We start from the raw sequence: 16284 nt of genomic DNA, 5'->3' as shown, positions 1-16284 counted from the left end.
TATCACATATTGGCAGATTAATTGTTTATTGTTGTTTATTGGCATATTGTTTATTAGTTTACAGAAATATTCCCATTAGGAACAACTGCCATTGTATTTATCAACATTTTCTTTATGCTGACCATGAGTTGCCCTCAGTGATCCTGCTCCAGTTTCTTTGCGGGGCGCAGGGAGGGTTTTGGTGGCTTGGGTTTGTCGACGAGGAAGTTTATGCAGTGGTGGTCAGTCCAAGGGGGTTGTGTGGTGTGACTGAAGTGGACGCTGTTTCCTCCTGCAAAGATGGGGTCGAGGTTTTGTCCTGCCTTGTGGGTTGGTGAGGTGACGAGTTGTTTTCAGTCCGATGCTGGCGAGGTTGTCTCAGATGGTGGTGGAGTTGGGGTTGCTGGGGTTGTCAATGTGGAAGTTGAGGTCTCCGAATAGTATGTAGTCCATGGCGGCGATGGCGCGGGTTGCGACAAGGTCGGTGATCGTGTCGGCGAAGAGGGCTTCTAGCTAGGATGTTGGTTAACATGTTCCAACATTACAGTGCCATTTTGTACTCCGGTAGAATGGTTAAGGTGCAACCAAATCAATAGTTTTGTTTTGGTTGAATTCACCAGTACCCAAAGTTGTGCATGCTTTAATTACTTTATTGTACATTTGTGCATTTAAAATGCTTTACCCTTCTCAGATATCAGAGGGCAGTGATAACGCACGCCACAATGAGAATATGTCTCAAAGGCTCCTTTTCCTTAAAATTACTGCAATGGGCCATCAAGTTGGTTTTGAAATGTGTTGAATCGTTGGCACTATGGGCATCTACACTAGGTATTGTGGTGCCTAGTCTTATTACCAATACAAGAGTGTGGCTGCGGCTCACTTCGAACTTCCCACAAGTCTTGATTGTCTGTGTCCTGTATCCATTAGAAAGGAAGAGTCGTCGCCTTTGACATGTAGGACAGGCTTGATATAATTGTTTACCAGACAGAAAAGTTGAATATTTTGATATGAGTTTTTCACCCTTGAAAATTGAAAGGTTCGGTTGATCTCCAAAGCCAGGACTCCAATAGATTAATCTTCTCTTGGCTAGTGTATCACCCACATAGCTATTTCAGTGGTGCACTTTTTGCCAGCTTAAAGTACTATGTCTTCTAATCACTGATGTATCTTGATGGCACGTAATATTACACAAGCATCGTTTAATGTATACCCCATTGTGGATAACCATTTTTGTGTGCATGTGGGTGACGTGTGTTACAAAATAATTACATTTTTTTGTCCTTCAGCTGGGAAAAATGAGGCTGTCCATCCCATGTCGTGCCATTACCTGCACACATTTACAGTGCTTTGACGCTGCGCTTTATCTGCAAATGAATGAAAAGAAACCCACGTGGATCTGCCCTGTGTGTGATAAAAAGGCAGTGTATGAAAGTCTAATATTAGATGGGTGAGTAACAAGTAACATGTGGGTCTTGTAATCTAATTGAGTGTTTATATTTGCTTAGGAAGAATGAAATGGTACAATAATACTTTAATATTAGAAGGAATCCTCTTCAGCAGACATTTATTCCGTCTGAGATGTTTGTCATTTTTTTCTCTTATATCTTTAAATGTTCAATGAGATGTGGGGATTATTACTGATCTTTGAGGCCTTCAGTATATACAACCCTTTTATTCATATTTTGACTGTGGCTATATTTCTGACCATGGAAACTTGGGTTCCCAATCAATCAATCAATCAGGGGTTTGTATAGCGCGACTACTCATACATAAGGATCTCAAGGCACTGAGGGGGAGGGGAGCTGCTGATCTGTCTGGGCGCCGGGGTTCAGTTGAAGAGCCAGGTCTTGAGATCCTTCCTCAATTGGGTTAGCAACAGAAAGTTAGTTACTGTTATTGTGCAAAGCCTTCTTATAAAGGAGCTGAAAGAATAGGATTGATGTCATAATTATTAATGTTTTTACACATAAAATGCAAATGCACAGCTCCTGAGTTCTTTTGAGTCCTTTCATTATAGACTTTAAAACCTGCTTTTCATCCACGCCTAAAAGAAGCTAAAACCTTTTTTTAATGCAGTATAATTTGTCAATATAGAAAGAGTATGCTGTTTTTTGTTACTATAATCTTCTGAAACATACCATAGAAAATGACTTTGATGCTGAAAATCGTCTTTCCTAAAAGCAAAATAGCTAACAGTTAAGGGAGCCGTGATAGAAAAAACCCATCAGATTAAATCAGATATAGCCATGCACTTTCAAAAAAAGGTCATCTCTTAAATAATAATGTATATAGTAGGGAGAATTTGTAGAAAATTGTTATCTTGCAAGCTCTGTTTCTAAAATCTTAATACAATACTCTCACATTTTTCTCCTCCTGCATATCATTTCCTTATGCAAAATACGTAAATGTAATATAGAAAATTAACTTGTTCTACAACAGCGGCCCCTGAATGAATTTGCCCTGTCCCATTGCTAACTAGAGACTCAAAAAGCTCATCTGCACCCGTGAAAGAACTCGTCCTTCGGCGGGCACAGACAACACCACACCACATAAGCTTTTAACACAACAAATATAATTTCCAAATCTTCTTTGTTTGAAATAAATATCTTTCCCTGAGAACATGTTTGTTGTTTGAATTCGTTTTATAGCACTGAATGTCACATAAGCAAAGAAAATTTAAAAAGATATGGTATGGAAATAAAGAAGCATAGACAAAGTAAAGTTTAGGTGCAATAGTCCCAGCCAAAGAAGGGGGCTAATTTTCAGGTAGATGAGCATAGAGAAGTGCTGTCATCCATAGTAAGATATGCCAATGGATTACGTTGGCTGACCCATTGCCCTATATTTTACGTGTGGTAGGCAAAAGAAATATGTGAAAGATCAGTGGAGGAAGATGCCTGACTGAGAGTCCCTCTAAGAATGTCTTTTTAAGGTCTGCTTTGATGGAAACAAAAGGTTAATGCTAATGCAAGCCCTAAGAACAAAGGGGGAGCACAGAAGAATTCCATAATATCGAAAGCATGTAATAATTGTCAAGCAGTAAGAGAGAGAGAAAATAAGAGGTTGTGAGGATCAGGCTAGGATAATAAGGAGATCCCAGCATAGCTGAAACATTTTACATATCTAAATATGTGAGTTTAAAAATATGTCTAGAAGAGCCAGCCAGTACCATCATACAAAGTCCCAGCCAGTTACTATAAAAGAAAGGAAACTAGTCATGGCTGGGTGCTCCATCCTCCTCATTTCCTACAACTAACTAACAGAAATAGGAAAAGCAAGTAGAGTGGTAGGATTGCTATAGGGCCTCTGTCTGCCAGACATTACAAGAACATCCTGACTTAACGTATACATAGAACCCTTTTGAATCCTGTCTGCCTTCTTTCAGCATTTGGCAATCATTCTGAAACTAATCAAGTGCCAAGTTGATGCTCCTCCTCAAACACCCGCTCTCAAACAGTGATTTCAGGCCGTTTTACACGCCCATCTCCCTCTTCTCATAACTCCTTACAAACTTTGGCTGCATCCAGCTCACATAGCACATAGAAAGGAACACTGTTGTATCACACTCCTGTGATTTTTCTGGCTATTGAATGAAATTCAAACATCACTAATACCAATGTGGGCAGCCTAAATTCGAAATGCATAGCAATGGAACTGTTTTGGCATATTGTATTGAGTGAGATAATGGCATGGACCAGTATTGGCAGAGGAAGTTAGTGGACATTTGTTTCAAGAGTAGAAAATAAAAAAAAATAGATTTCTGTGTTGAGGGTGAGAAAGAGATTTTTCATAAATTTGACTATATTTGTTACTGCTTTGGCAGGATTTGGTGGGTTGCCACGTTCCTGAGATCAGGCCGTTGATTTCAGGCTGTTCTTTTCACTTCTGCTCAGCAGGATCATAGTCTTGACAGCCTTAAGTTTAAGAAAGTTGTTGTGCATCTAGGAATGAACAGAAGACAAATAGTCCCACAAACAAGCTATTGTCAATGACAGAATTCTGAAAACGTGGATCAGAAATTGTGTATAATATAAATAGCAGTAGAAACTGAAGGCAGAGAAAAGAGATGAATGGTAAAGAACCAACTCAAACTCAAGGTAACTAACTCCTTAAACACACGGACATGAGCTAAATAATAGTATTCAACTGTGTCAACAGTTAAGACGATGAGTTTGTACAAAGACCTGTTCTAAAGCAAAGCCTTTGCAATAGGGCCTTTTGACTACGTTGATAACTGAGTTAGCTCAGAGAAGATGCCATTTAGCAACAAGAGCAGCTACTTACTGGTTGGCGTGCAGCAAGAAAGTTATATAATGCATTAGGCAGTTGAGAACAGGACAGCATATAGTCATGCTTTTATCCTGTGATACTTCATCCTTGAGGTTGAGCTGTGATACATCAAGTACAATTGTAGCAATCTTTTCCTGAACCTTCTTTAACTCTTAGCTTAGATGGTTTGATTGGGGATAGGACTTGTCGGTGTATCAGCTGTGCTTCTGGCATGTTGCTGCAACATTACTCAATGCATACTTCTTTCACTTTCAAACTCTAGGTCCACATGCTGCTGTCAGTGGTTTGTCCTTAACTGTTAGAATCCCTAAAGTTTTGACTATGTCATGCTTGGACTTGAACACAGACGTCTTCCAGAGCACATCATAATAATGCCTTCCCAACTGCATAATATAATCAAACCAGATGCCACAAGTCACCATGCCCCGTTAAGGAAAGGACAGGTCTGGACAAACATTCCTACATCGCTTTCTTCACTCCCTAGTCACTCAACAGATGAACACTAGGTCTTCAAGAAGGCTTTTCAAACCTATCTGTTTGCATCCCAGTCTGATACTGGAAGGTGCTCCAGCAATCGCGACGACAAAGTGAACCACCGAATGAACAGACTTAGAAAACAGCATTTGGTACTGAAAATGCAACATGAGTTGGATAGTTCTAGTGAAATTTAGACTGTTAAATTTTTTTCCTATAAGAAAACAATTCTACACTACAAAATTATATTGTGTCAGGAGCGAGGCTTTACTATTGAACGTTCAGATATTGTGGGCGCTGTGCTCCATGCCCCCCTGAGCCAGGTCTTTTCCGGGGGTCTGGAGGCTGATGGTGTTGTCTGGCAAAAGGCTTTGCTCTCATGGAGACTGTACTTCATGTGATTAACCAGGAACTACAGTTTCCAGGAGTCCCAAGCTCTTATGAGGTGTGGAGATGACAGCAGCTATTTTGGATTGCCAGGTATACCTTTCCTGTTTCACAGAGTCCTTGCTAGGCAATTGAATTACTGTGTAGCTGCAGACAGGCCCCCTTTGTTTTTGGAGATTTGTGATGTATGCTACAGGAACAATATCTTCCTTAGAGTTTGCCGACAATGCATCTATATTACAGAGAATCATTCTGGAAGCCAAATCGTTTGGGAAGAGGCACTTTGAACTGTTTTTTAATTTAAACTTTTATATTCAAGGACGTGGAACTAATTTCAGTCTTTTGAACTTTGTGTGAAGGGACAGAAAGGATTTTGTCAAAGAACCATTGATTATGATATATGTAAGGACTGTGCCTTTAAGGTACAAGCTGTGTTTAGTAATTGACACATCTGTCATCAGGTTTAATAAAACAGATTATGAGTGAATGTAAATTATTTTTCAGTTGCATATACAAATCAGAACCTAATTCAACTAATCTCAGAAGGCACATAAATATAAAGTTAGAAATAGGTATGTCACTAAGGAGGGAGTTTGACCAGCCTTTTAGGGGCCACTTATGTCTTGTAATAGTTCAGTTTAAGAAAAGCCTGCTTCACACTAAAGTCGCAAAGAGCTGGTTACACAGAGCTATCCTAAAGGTATATTCTTTCACTGTTGAGGTAAGATGTTCATGGCAGAGTATTGAAAGCTTTCCTATTTGCCTGTGGAAAACCGTTTAGTCTGTAGATATCTATGCCCAGGAGAGTGATGAAGTGGAGGGAGTTATCCCGTGTCTCTGTTTTCTCTCCTATCCGGTTTCCCTTTCCCAGTTCCTTTCCCAGTCTACCATTTGTTGTACCATATGTATGATCAGTTGTGGTGAGAGGTGGGGAGATGCATTGTTCCCATTGGATCCCAAGCACTCTTGGAGCTTTATGTATGATTTTGTAATGCCTGAGGTTAGCTACTGATGACCTCACATGGCCACAGGGTCTGTAGATTTTTACAAATTTACCCCACCCTTCTTCTTCCGACTATTCTAACACGCCCATAATTTCCCTTTCATGTTCCACCTTCCCCTCTTACTAAACCCCCTCTTCTCCCAACTGCCTCATTTTCCCTTCTTTTATGCCTGCCATCTCACCTCTCTTGTGGAGACGTCCTGTTTGGCAATGGCTCCCAGTTTAGCCCGTGATCTTTGATCATGTATCCCTTGGCCTGAGACACAAAGGGAAGTGCAGCATAAAAACCCAAAACTTATCTACTGTGAAGTATAAGGCACGAACTTCAAATATCCTCGAGTTTGAGTGAAAATCCAACTAACATTTTATAAGAAAAATTAAGCAACTGTGAAACATGAGCTTACAATGCAATGACCAATATTAATTTAAAAAAGGGTCAAAACTCGAAAATGAAAGCAACTAGAAACTAGGTTATTTGAAGGACAGATATCTCTTTGGCCATTTGGATTCAGATGGTTGGATACAAAGCACAAATATCCAAAGGTGTGAAAAAGTCTTTTGAGGTATGACTTTCCTAACTATTGTGTTATAAGTTGGACTGAATGGAAATATTAAATACAAAAAATAATTATTATATCAAAAATGCCTACTAAATGGCCTCAATGAACCACGAACTGGCACTTGAGATTTGGTGCTAAGGTATTGAGGCTAGGATAAAGTAATTTGAATGGTTGAATGCTGCTGCTCTGTGATAATACTGCTGGATTTTTGAGTTGTTGCATTCATGAAAAATTAGGGCGGGTTGCCAGTGAACGGTTCTATCCAAAATATAAGTACAGTCCATATAGGACCAGTTCATTCCTCACAACTGTTCCTAGTATAATTTGGAGGATTCTACCACTCCACATAATTTGTAGTTGCACGCCCAGCAGTAGCTACATCTGGAAACACACAACCATGTTCGAATCATAGCATTTACCAGCAGCAAGACATGTGAAGCCAAGAAATATTCCATAATGGACACAGGCTCTGTTTCCCTCTGTTTATCAAAACATATATAGCCTAGATGAATGCCTATAAATCAAACAGTCGAAACGAAAACCATTTTTGAAGAATTCTCCATTTTAGAAGTACTCTTGTCTTAATAATTAAATCAGGCACCGCCATTTAGAAATTAGATGTTCAAAGTTTTAGCTATTTGTTTTCTACAAAAGTTCACACTTCGGTAATTCTTACTTTGAGATTCACTAAATCACAGGAGCTTTTCTGTTTTGTAAGTGTTAAAAGCCATTTATCAGCAACTACTTCATATTGAAGCCACTTAACTGTACTGACAGTATGTACAACTATATTTAGTTTTACAGGTGGAAAGTTAATACATCTGAAACCCTTCCAGTGTCTACTAAGTGCTCTGACTACTTGGCAGAGTAGAAGTACAAACTCAAGAGCTGCAGTGAAAACGACAGGAATTACCTTTTAAACAGAGTTTACAGTAATTAAAGCTTCAGACCCGGCATAAATTAAAACCTAAGCATCCAAAAAGTATTTTTTAAGAAGGACACATCGAATTATCTTCGATTACCTTTCTGTGTTCTTTTGTGGCTGTCACTTGACATTCTTTTTAGTAGTGCATTTGTTAGCAAACTGCTTAACAACAGGACCATTTCTAAGTGGACTTTGAACTCAGCCTTCCTTTTGCAAACTCTTAGACCGTTGTGCCTTGGATTTGCTGTTACAAACCCTGCCTAGTAGGTTTCCTTGAGGTTAGTTTTGAGAGATACAGATCTTTTTACAGCATAATTCTGTGCTTTCTTTCTGACTATCATTTTAAGGGCCATGTATCTATAATTTTACTCCAGGATGCCGGAAAAGTCACGGTAAAGTTGCAGTAACTTAGCCCATAGTCTCTTTTGCTCATGTGCCTATTGTTTGTCTCTTTTTCCTATTTGTCTCCTTTGACTTCCAGTATAGTTCTTCCCATGTGGTAGCACACTCCTGACTTTGGCTTCAAAGATATCAAAATTGACTGGCGGTTTTTGACTCATGATTTGTTGCCATTATATGCATTGCCCGAAAGTTCAGGTTGGTAGTTGTTGGTATTATGAATGGTTTGAAGGCTAGAACGTATTGTTCAAAGGTGAAGGTAGTTTCTAAGCAAAGTTTACCCACAAGGATAGTGTGAATAAAATATTTTTTTCTGGCATATTGTCCTCTGCTAGGCCATTTCTGATCTTGCTCCACAAGTTAAAAATAGGTTGAAAAGATACAGAGAGGTAATTCTTTGACCTGACTGGAATATGCATTTATTTCTGTAGTCTCAACCTTAAACTAAGTTCTGACTTTGAAATATTATTGGGGAGATTTATAAGATCCATTCATAGAAAAATGTAAGAGTTTGAAACCGTTGTGCTTGTGTAATTTGTTATAATCAATGAACAGCGTGTGTTTTCTTCCATTTAATTATGACTATATCCTCTTATTTATTATGCCAAATCCTTTTCAAATTAATATTAATAGGCCAACTACGAATATTTTACAGGCTTTTTATGGAAATACTCAGTCAGTGCTCTGATGCAGAGGAGATCAAATTTCAGGAGGATGGTTCTTGGTTTCCAATGAAGCAGAAGAAGGAAGGTTTGAGTGTATCAAGCACACAGTGCCCTAAAGTTGAAAGTAAGTTCAATTAAATCTTCTGCATGGCTTTTGTAATTGACATTTGACTCACCTCGTGGCACCACATCATGTACACATATGGCTCAGAATCATGTAATAAGCGTTTGCCACCTCAACAACACATCCATACGCTCTCACTAATCTTATGTATCAACCATCCTAAAGAAAATGTTACCACACCTTCATGCACGAAGTGCATGCATATAGCACTGCACCAAAGCAACACAATGAGTAAAGAATGCCTCAAAACGTATTCGTCTCCTGACCAGAGTAGTGTACAACCATACATTCCCTCTGAAAGAAATGAAGTGTACACATATCTACGCATTTGACTACATTGTTCAATTGCCAAATGTTGTGGACATCTGTTCGTAGGAGGCAAAGTTATACGTAAATCAAAAATAATCTGAACCATATATGTACTCAGTGGGGAACGCCACTGGGTAATGTATAGTGAGTTGCTGGATCCAAAGATTCGAACAAGGCACCTGGGACCCTTTGGCTCTGTATTGGCCAAGCAGGTCCCAGGAACAATGGTAAGCATTTTGGATCTACAAATTTCATTTGAGATCAGCTGATTTTTTTTAGAACTAACTTTATTAAGAGATTTGCGTCAGTACACATTATAGCACAGTTGAAAAATGATTGCTGCACATGCATAGCATTACAAGAGTTCAGTGGATTTTAAACGAAAAATTGGAAGTCCTTGGTGCTCGTGTGAGCACGAGGACAGGAAGATTGTGCACAGGCCATGACCAAAAGCCACAGCATGGACTACAAATCTGCTGTGCTTGTCCACAGGCAATGCGCCATAGCATTTGGAGGAAGTGTCTAGTTGTAGATATAAATACATTTCTATAGAGAATGGGGGAGAATGGAAAGTTTAAGATTCTCTGTTCTCTTGTTTTTTTATTTTTTATTTTTACTATTTTATCGTCATTGTATTGTACATTTCACAGTTTCCGATTTCACCACAAGAGTGCGCAAGTTTAGCGTGTCCTTAAATGCCTTTGTGTAAAATGTTTTGTGTTTTTCCTCAGCACACAAGGTATGTTCGAGGCATGTGGGCTGCTGAATTCATATCTATAGCATAGATCGCCGCCTAGTGTTGGGTCCAGATGATTGCACATTGTTGTCCTGGAAGAGTCTTCGAAGTATCACGAGATAGGTGGCTCCTCCCCTGGACTACAGTGCGCATGGGCATCGACTCCATCCCCAGATTGTTTTTTTTCGCCATTGGGTTCGGATGCATACTTGATCACTCAAGATCGGAATCGATAGAAACTTTCCTTTAGGCCCGAAGGCCTTTTCTTAGCGTCGGTATTGTCTTGCGTTCGGTGCCCAGCTCTGTTCTGGCTCAGTTCCCGGGTCGCACTTCCAGAGGAGTCGCGTGGCTCTTCGGTGCTCGAGGCCCAGTTAACGCAACCAGACATTCAACTACACATCATGGAACGGAGCCCGTTCAAGAAATGTCCCGTGTGTGGATCTAAGTATCCCCACATCGACGTCCACCCGGTGTGCAACAAGTGCCTGTCGCCGGATCACGATGAAGCCAACTGTATGGCTTGTTCCCGTTTTCGCTCGAAGAAGACTATTCGGCCCAGCGGTCGGCACCGGCACCGGTGGACATTTTCGAGGGGAAGGAAGCGGACGAGCAGGAAGTTCGAGAGCCGCTTTCTACTCCGGCAGAGGAGATCGACTACAACTACAACGCAGACGTCTTCCAACATGTCGGGGCAGCCGAAGCCGAAGAAGGTTGTCGATCCAGTTAAAGCGCCCAAGGGCATCGAACCCAGCCCAAATCGCTCAAGGGCGTCGAGCCGAAGACTGGGGCACCGAGGCCGACTGTCAAGGCCGCTGACCCGAAACCGTCGGCACCGAAGGCCGTCGTCACGGCCGGAGGACACAGCGCTCCAAAAGAGGCACTTCCTACACATCGAACGGAGCAGGCCGTAGGTTCGGCGCTCGAGTCGACACATGCTGTTAGACCGAGGACGCCTGTCGGGTCGACAAAACCGTCCGCCTCCTTCACAAAACAGGTGTCGGACTCCTTACAACGCATCAGGAGCAAGGCTTCCGGGGTCGATCCGAAGGATTCTTCCACCCCCAAACCCGCTGCTGTAAACCCGAAGTCCTCGGCGCCAATCCAGTTCACTCTACCACCGAAAGTGGCGCCGAAGGCGTTCGCACCGAGGACGGTCGACGACGCTTCCGTCAAGGTGTCCACGGGGTCGAAGCCTCCACAGCCAGTGGTGAGCTTGAAGCATCGACAACCCCAGATGGAGGAGCAGTCGGAACACTTTATCGACGCCGACACCGGTAAACTTTCACTCTACAAGAGAAAGATCACGCCGGCTCAGCCTATGGAGTCGTACATCATTCCCTTGAAGCGCAAAAGGCCTTCTACGGATTGCCCAGTTCTGGTGGAGCCGGTTGATCCACGGCCTCAGACCATGCCTCCATCCTCACCCACTTATTCAGATGTGGAGGCTGGGGAGGGGGATGATGAGGAGTACAACTTCCCTGCCAACACTGATCCTGAGGATCACCAGGACACATGGGCAGATGCGGGGGACCCTGATGATCTGCACACTGCCCAGGACACTCAAGTGTATAATGTCAAGACCTCCCCTACTGAGGATTCTGCGGCATTCAATGCTCTATTTGAAAGGGCGGCTAAGAATCATGACGTCCAGCTGCATGCTGACCCGGTTGAGGTGGACTTCCTCTTTGATACCTTTTCCACCTCTGAAAAAACTGTCAAGACTCTGCCAATGCTAAAGGGGGTTCTGAAACATGCTGCAGACATCTTTAAGGAACCCACCCGTGCCAGGGTTATAAACCCCAGGATCGAGAAAAAGTATAAGCCGGCACCTGGCGACCCTACCTACATCAAGGGCCAGTTGCCATTGGACTCATTGGTCGTTTCTAATGCCCGGAAGAGGGCTAATTCTCAAACTACTGGTGATGCTCCTCCCCCTGACAAGGAATCGAAAGTGCTAGAAGCATCAGGGAAGAGGGTGGCGGCTCAAGCGGCCAATATCTGGCGTATCTCAAACACTCAGGCACTCCTGGCCAGATATGACAGGGCACACTATGATACACTTGAGACCCTGTTACAGCACTTGCCGGAAGAGTATAAAGAGGCAGCGGAGATGCTCATTCAGGAAGGGAAGCTCATCTCGAATGCCTCTATTAAGTGTGCACTGGACGCAGCAGACACCGCGGCCAGGGCAATTAACACGAGTGTGATGATGCGGCGTCAGGCCTGGCTCAGGATCTCCGGATTCAAAACGGAGATACAAACCACCATCCTCAATCAGCCTGTAAACCCTGATAGCTTATTTGGACCTGAGGTGGATACCACCCTGGAAAAAATAAAGAAAGACACCGAGACTGCAAAGTCCATGGGGGCTCTCCAGTCACAGCAGTTCAGGGGTAGTACTTTTCGTCGCTCAAGCAATAGAGGTGTTTCCAGAGGCCAGATGTCCCAGCAAACACAGTACAATAAAGGTGGGGCGCAAACCTCTTACAACAAGCAGAGTAGAGGCGGCTATCGTGGCAACAGCGCCAAGGGCAGAGGTCGTGGAAACAACAACTCCCGATCCTCCGCCGCCAACAAACAGTGACGCCTTGTCACTGCCCCCCGACCATACAACACCTGTCGGGGGGAGACTCCAACGGTTCCTGCCAGTCTGGAAATCCATCACCACAGACAGGTGGGTCAGGAAACTTATCCAGTACGGTTATTGTCTGGAGTTAACGTCCACTCCACCCAACATCCCACCAAGGCACCGTCCTATGTCCACAGAGCATTTGCACTTATTGCAGCAGGAGGTGCTCGTCATGCTGCAAAAAGGGGTAATAGAGCTCGTGCCGGTGGAGGACAGAGGCTCCGGAGTGTACTCCCTGTACTTCCTGATCCCGAAAAAGGACGGGTCCCTCAGACCCATACTGGATCTCAGACCCCTAAATCAGTACATTCTCTCAGAACACTTTCACAAGTTCACGCTGCAGCAGGTTCTTCCGTTGCTCAATCAAGGGAGACTTCCTCGCAACATTAGATCTCAAGGATGCATATTTTCACATTCCACTACATCCATCACACAGAAAATACCTCAGATTCACCATTCAGAATCAGCATTATCAATTCAAGGTCCTCCCTTTCGGAGTGACCACAGCGCCCAGGGTCTTCACAAAATGCCTGGCGACTGTGGCTGCGCACCTCAGGAGGCAGAACGGTCACGTCTACCCTTATCTGGACGACTGGCTTGTCCAAGCAAAGTCGGCCCAGCAGTGCGCTGCCGACATGTCCCACACCATTCACCTTCTTCACGCTCTGGGATTCTCACTGAACTATCCGAAGTCGCACCTTCAGCCAGCCCATGTGCGACAGTATCTGGGCGCGACAATAGATACTCTGGCAGCCACGGCTCAGCCAAATTCTGTGAGGGTCAACAGCATTCAGTCGCTGATCCAGAAGTTCAGACCGCAACACTCGCTTCCGGCACGAGTGTTCATGCAGGTGATAGGCATGATGGCCTCCTGCATTTTCATAGTCCCGCATGCCAGACTACATATGCGTCCGCTTCAGGAGTGCTTAGCACATCAGTGGAATCAGGCTCAGGGACAGTTGAAAGACCTAGTGTTGGTGACCGGTCGGGCATACAACTCTCTGCATTGGTGGAATCCCCACAACCTTTGCAAGGGCCGACCGTTCCAAGAGCCTGTGCCACAGATTATTCTGACAACGGACGCATCTCTCCAGGGATGGGGAGCTCATGTACTCCACTACACGGTGCAGGGACTATGGACAACGCAGCAACAGAAGATGCACATCAACTACCTGGAACTGATGGCAATCTTCATGGCAATGAAGGCATTCAAGGTACATCTGTGCAACAAAGTCGTGTTGATCCGGATGGACAACATGACAGCCATGTACTATATTCAAAAGCAGGGAGGTACACACTCTCCACAGTTGTCTCATCTGGCTCAGAGCATGTGGAAGTGGGCCATTCAGAGGAACATCTTCCTCATGGCGGAACACCTCCCGGGCAAGGACAATCAGATGGCGGATCTGCTCAGCAGGTACAGCCACCAAATGCACGAGTGGGAGATACATCTATCAGTACTCCGCCCGTACTTCCAGCAGTGGGGTCATCCAGAGATAGACCTATTCGCCACAAGGGAAAACGCAAAATGCCAACGCTTTGCCGCCAGGTTCCCGCACCCACAGTCGCAGGGCAATGCGATATGGATGAACTGGTCAGGCAGATTTGCGTACGCCTTTCCCCCAGCACCTCTCATACCGCTGGTGGCAAGAAAACTAAAGCAACACTCGATGACACTCATCCTGGTTGCTCCAACGTGGGCACGCCAACCATGGTACACCACGTTTCTAGAACTCTCCGTGGTACCGCATCAAAGGCTGCACCTCACACCCAGGCTTTTGACGCAGAGCCATGGCGACATTCAGCACCCAGATCCGCAACAGCTCAACCTGGCGATCTGGCTCCTGAAGTCTTAGAATTTGGCTACCTAAACTTGCCTCCTGACTGCATGGATATCATACGGGAGGCAAGGAAGCCCACCACCAGAGCATGCTATGCAGCAAAATGGAAGCGGTTCGTCATTTACTGTGCAGAACACAACATCGACCCGCTAGATGCATCTACTCACAACATCATTTGTTATTTGTTACATCTTTACAAATGCAATCTGGCATATGCTTCCATTCGGATACACTTATCCGCCATAGCGGCTTATCTCCAGAACAGGCAGCATCTCTCCGTTTTCAGAGTGCCTGCCATTAAAGCCTTTCTAGAAGGACTGAAACGGGTCATTCCTCCCAGAACCCCGCCAGCTCCTGTATGGAACCTTAATGTGGTCCTCACCAGACTGATGGGCCCACCTTTTGAGCCTCTACATTCCTGCGAGATTCAGTTCTTAACTTGGAAGGTGGCTTTCCTAATAGCCATAACGTCCCTGCGGCGTGTTAGTGAGCTACAGGCGCTCACTGTACAAGAACCATTCATACAGATTCACTCAAACAGGGTGGTGCTGCGCACTAACCCTAAATTTCTTCCTAAGGTGGTTTCGCAGTTCCATGTCAATCAGACTATTGAACTGCCGGTGTTCTTTCAAAATCCTGAGACAGTGGCTGAAAGAATGCTCCACACTCTTGACGTCAAACGAGCTTTGATGTACTACATCGATAGGACCAGAGATTTTAGGAAGACGAAACAACTCTTTGTTGCCTTTTCTGCCCAACACAAAGGCAACCCCATTTCCAAAGCAGGTATAGCCAGGTGGATCGTTAAGTGTATTCAAATTTGCTATCTCAAAGCTAAGCGCAATTTGACAGTCCCCCCCCAGAGCCCACTCCACCCGCAAGTTGGGGGCCTCCATGGCTTTCCTTGGTAATATCCCTTTGGAAGACATTTGTAGAGCAGCCACATGGTCTACCCCACACACATTTACTAAACACTACTGTGTAGATGTGCACTCCAAGCAGCAAGCAGCTGTAGGGCAGGCTGTTCTAAAAACACTTTTTCAAACGTCTGCAGCTGGCACAGGCGGCCGCCGATAATGGAGGGACTGCTATATATTCTATGCTATAGATATGAATTCAGCAGCCCACATGCCTCAAACTGAATATACTACTTACCAGTATGCATCTGTTCTTGGCATGTAAGGCTGCTGACATTCATATCGTCCGCCCTCCTCCCCGGTGCCTGTAGCGGCTGCAGAATTTACACTTACTCTTAGCATGGTCATCGCTCACACTGTTACACTCCATCTTCGCCACAATGGCTAAAAACAATCTGGGGATGGAGTCGATGCCCATGCGCACTGTAGTCCAGGGGAGGAGCCACCTATCTTGTGATACTTCGAAGACTCTTCCAGGACAACAATGTACAATCATCCGGACCCAACACTAGGCGGCGATCTATGCTATAGATATGAATGTCAGCAGCCCTACATGCCAAGAACAGATGCATACTGGTAAGTAGCATATTCAATTTAGGTCAAGCATTGAAAGCAGCCTAACAGTTTATGTATAGATCAAATATGTCGCAGAAGCTCCCTCTGGTGGCAGCTAGACTGGAATTCTGTTTTCTATTCCAGTTTCTTAGTCTCTGTAGAATCCTTTTTAATAGAAACTGTGTCCTGCAATCAACATTCTGCGCAGTACACTACACCATGCACCGCCTTATCTTGCTATTTCCGCCCTAAAATGAAGATGCATGTATGAGTTTTATTCGAAAAAGGATCGCTTGACAGAAGAAAGAAAAGGGTTGTTACACACACACAGACAGGCTTGTGCACACAGACACACAAGGAAGTCATAGACCACGCTCACGTCTTAGCACACAAAATGCCAAATCTGAAAGAGACAATTAGTTATAGATTCCTTACCTTTAGAATTACCCCCAGGCAGTGGCCTTGATCTATAAAAAAATTTCATCAGCACT

At 44.0% G+C, this 16284-nt stretch overlaps 1 protein-coding gene across 4 annotated transcripts in view; it reads left to right on the top strand.

Moving 5' to 3' along the window:
* PIAS2 (protein inhibitor of activated STAT 2) overlaps positions 1 to 16284 on the top strand; it is a 490095-nt gene that overhangs the window by 330562 nt on the left and 143249 nt on the right. For all 4 annotated transcript variants that reach the window (XM_078674770.1, XM_078674772.1, XM_078674769.1 and 1 more), the window contains 2 exons: positions 1266 to 1426; positions 8673 to 8806. In XM_078674770.1, the coding sequence (XP_078530896.1) occupies positions 1266 to 1426; positions 8673 to 8806 (295 nt within the window). The remainder of the gene's footprint in view (positions 1 to 1265; positions 1427 to 8672; positions 8807 to 16284) is intronic.

The sequence above is a fragment of the Lissotriton helveticus genome, chromosome 2_1 (genome assembly GCF_964261635.1).
Source record: "Lissotriton helveticus chromosome 2_1, aLisHel1.1, whole genome shotgun sequence".
Lineage (NCBI taxonomy): Eukaryota > Metazoa > Chordata > Amphibia > Caudata > Salamandridae > Lissotriton > Lissotriton helveticus.
This window is presented reverse-complemented; position numbering and strand designations above follow the sequence as displayed.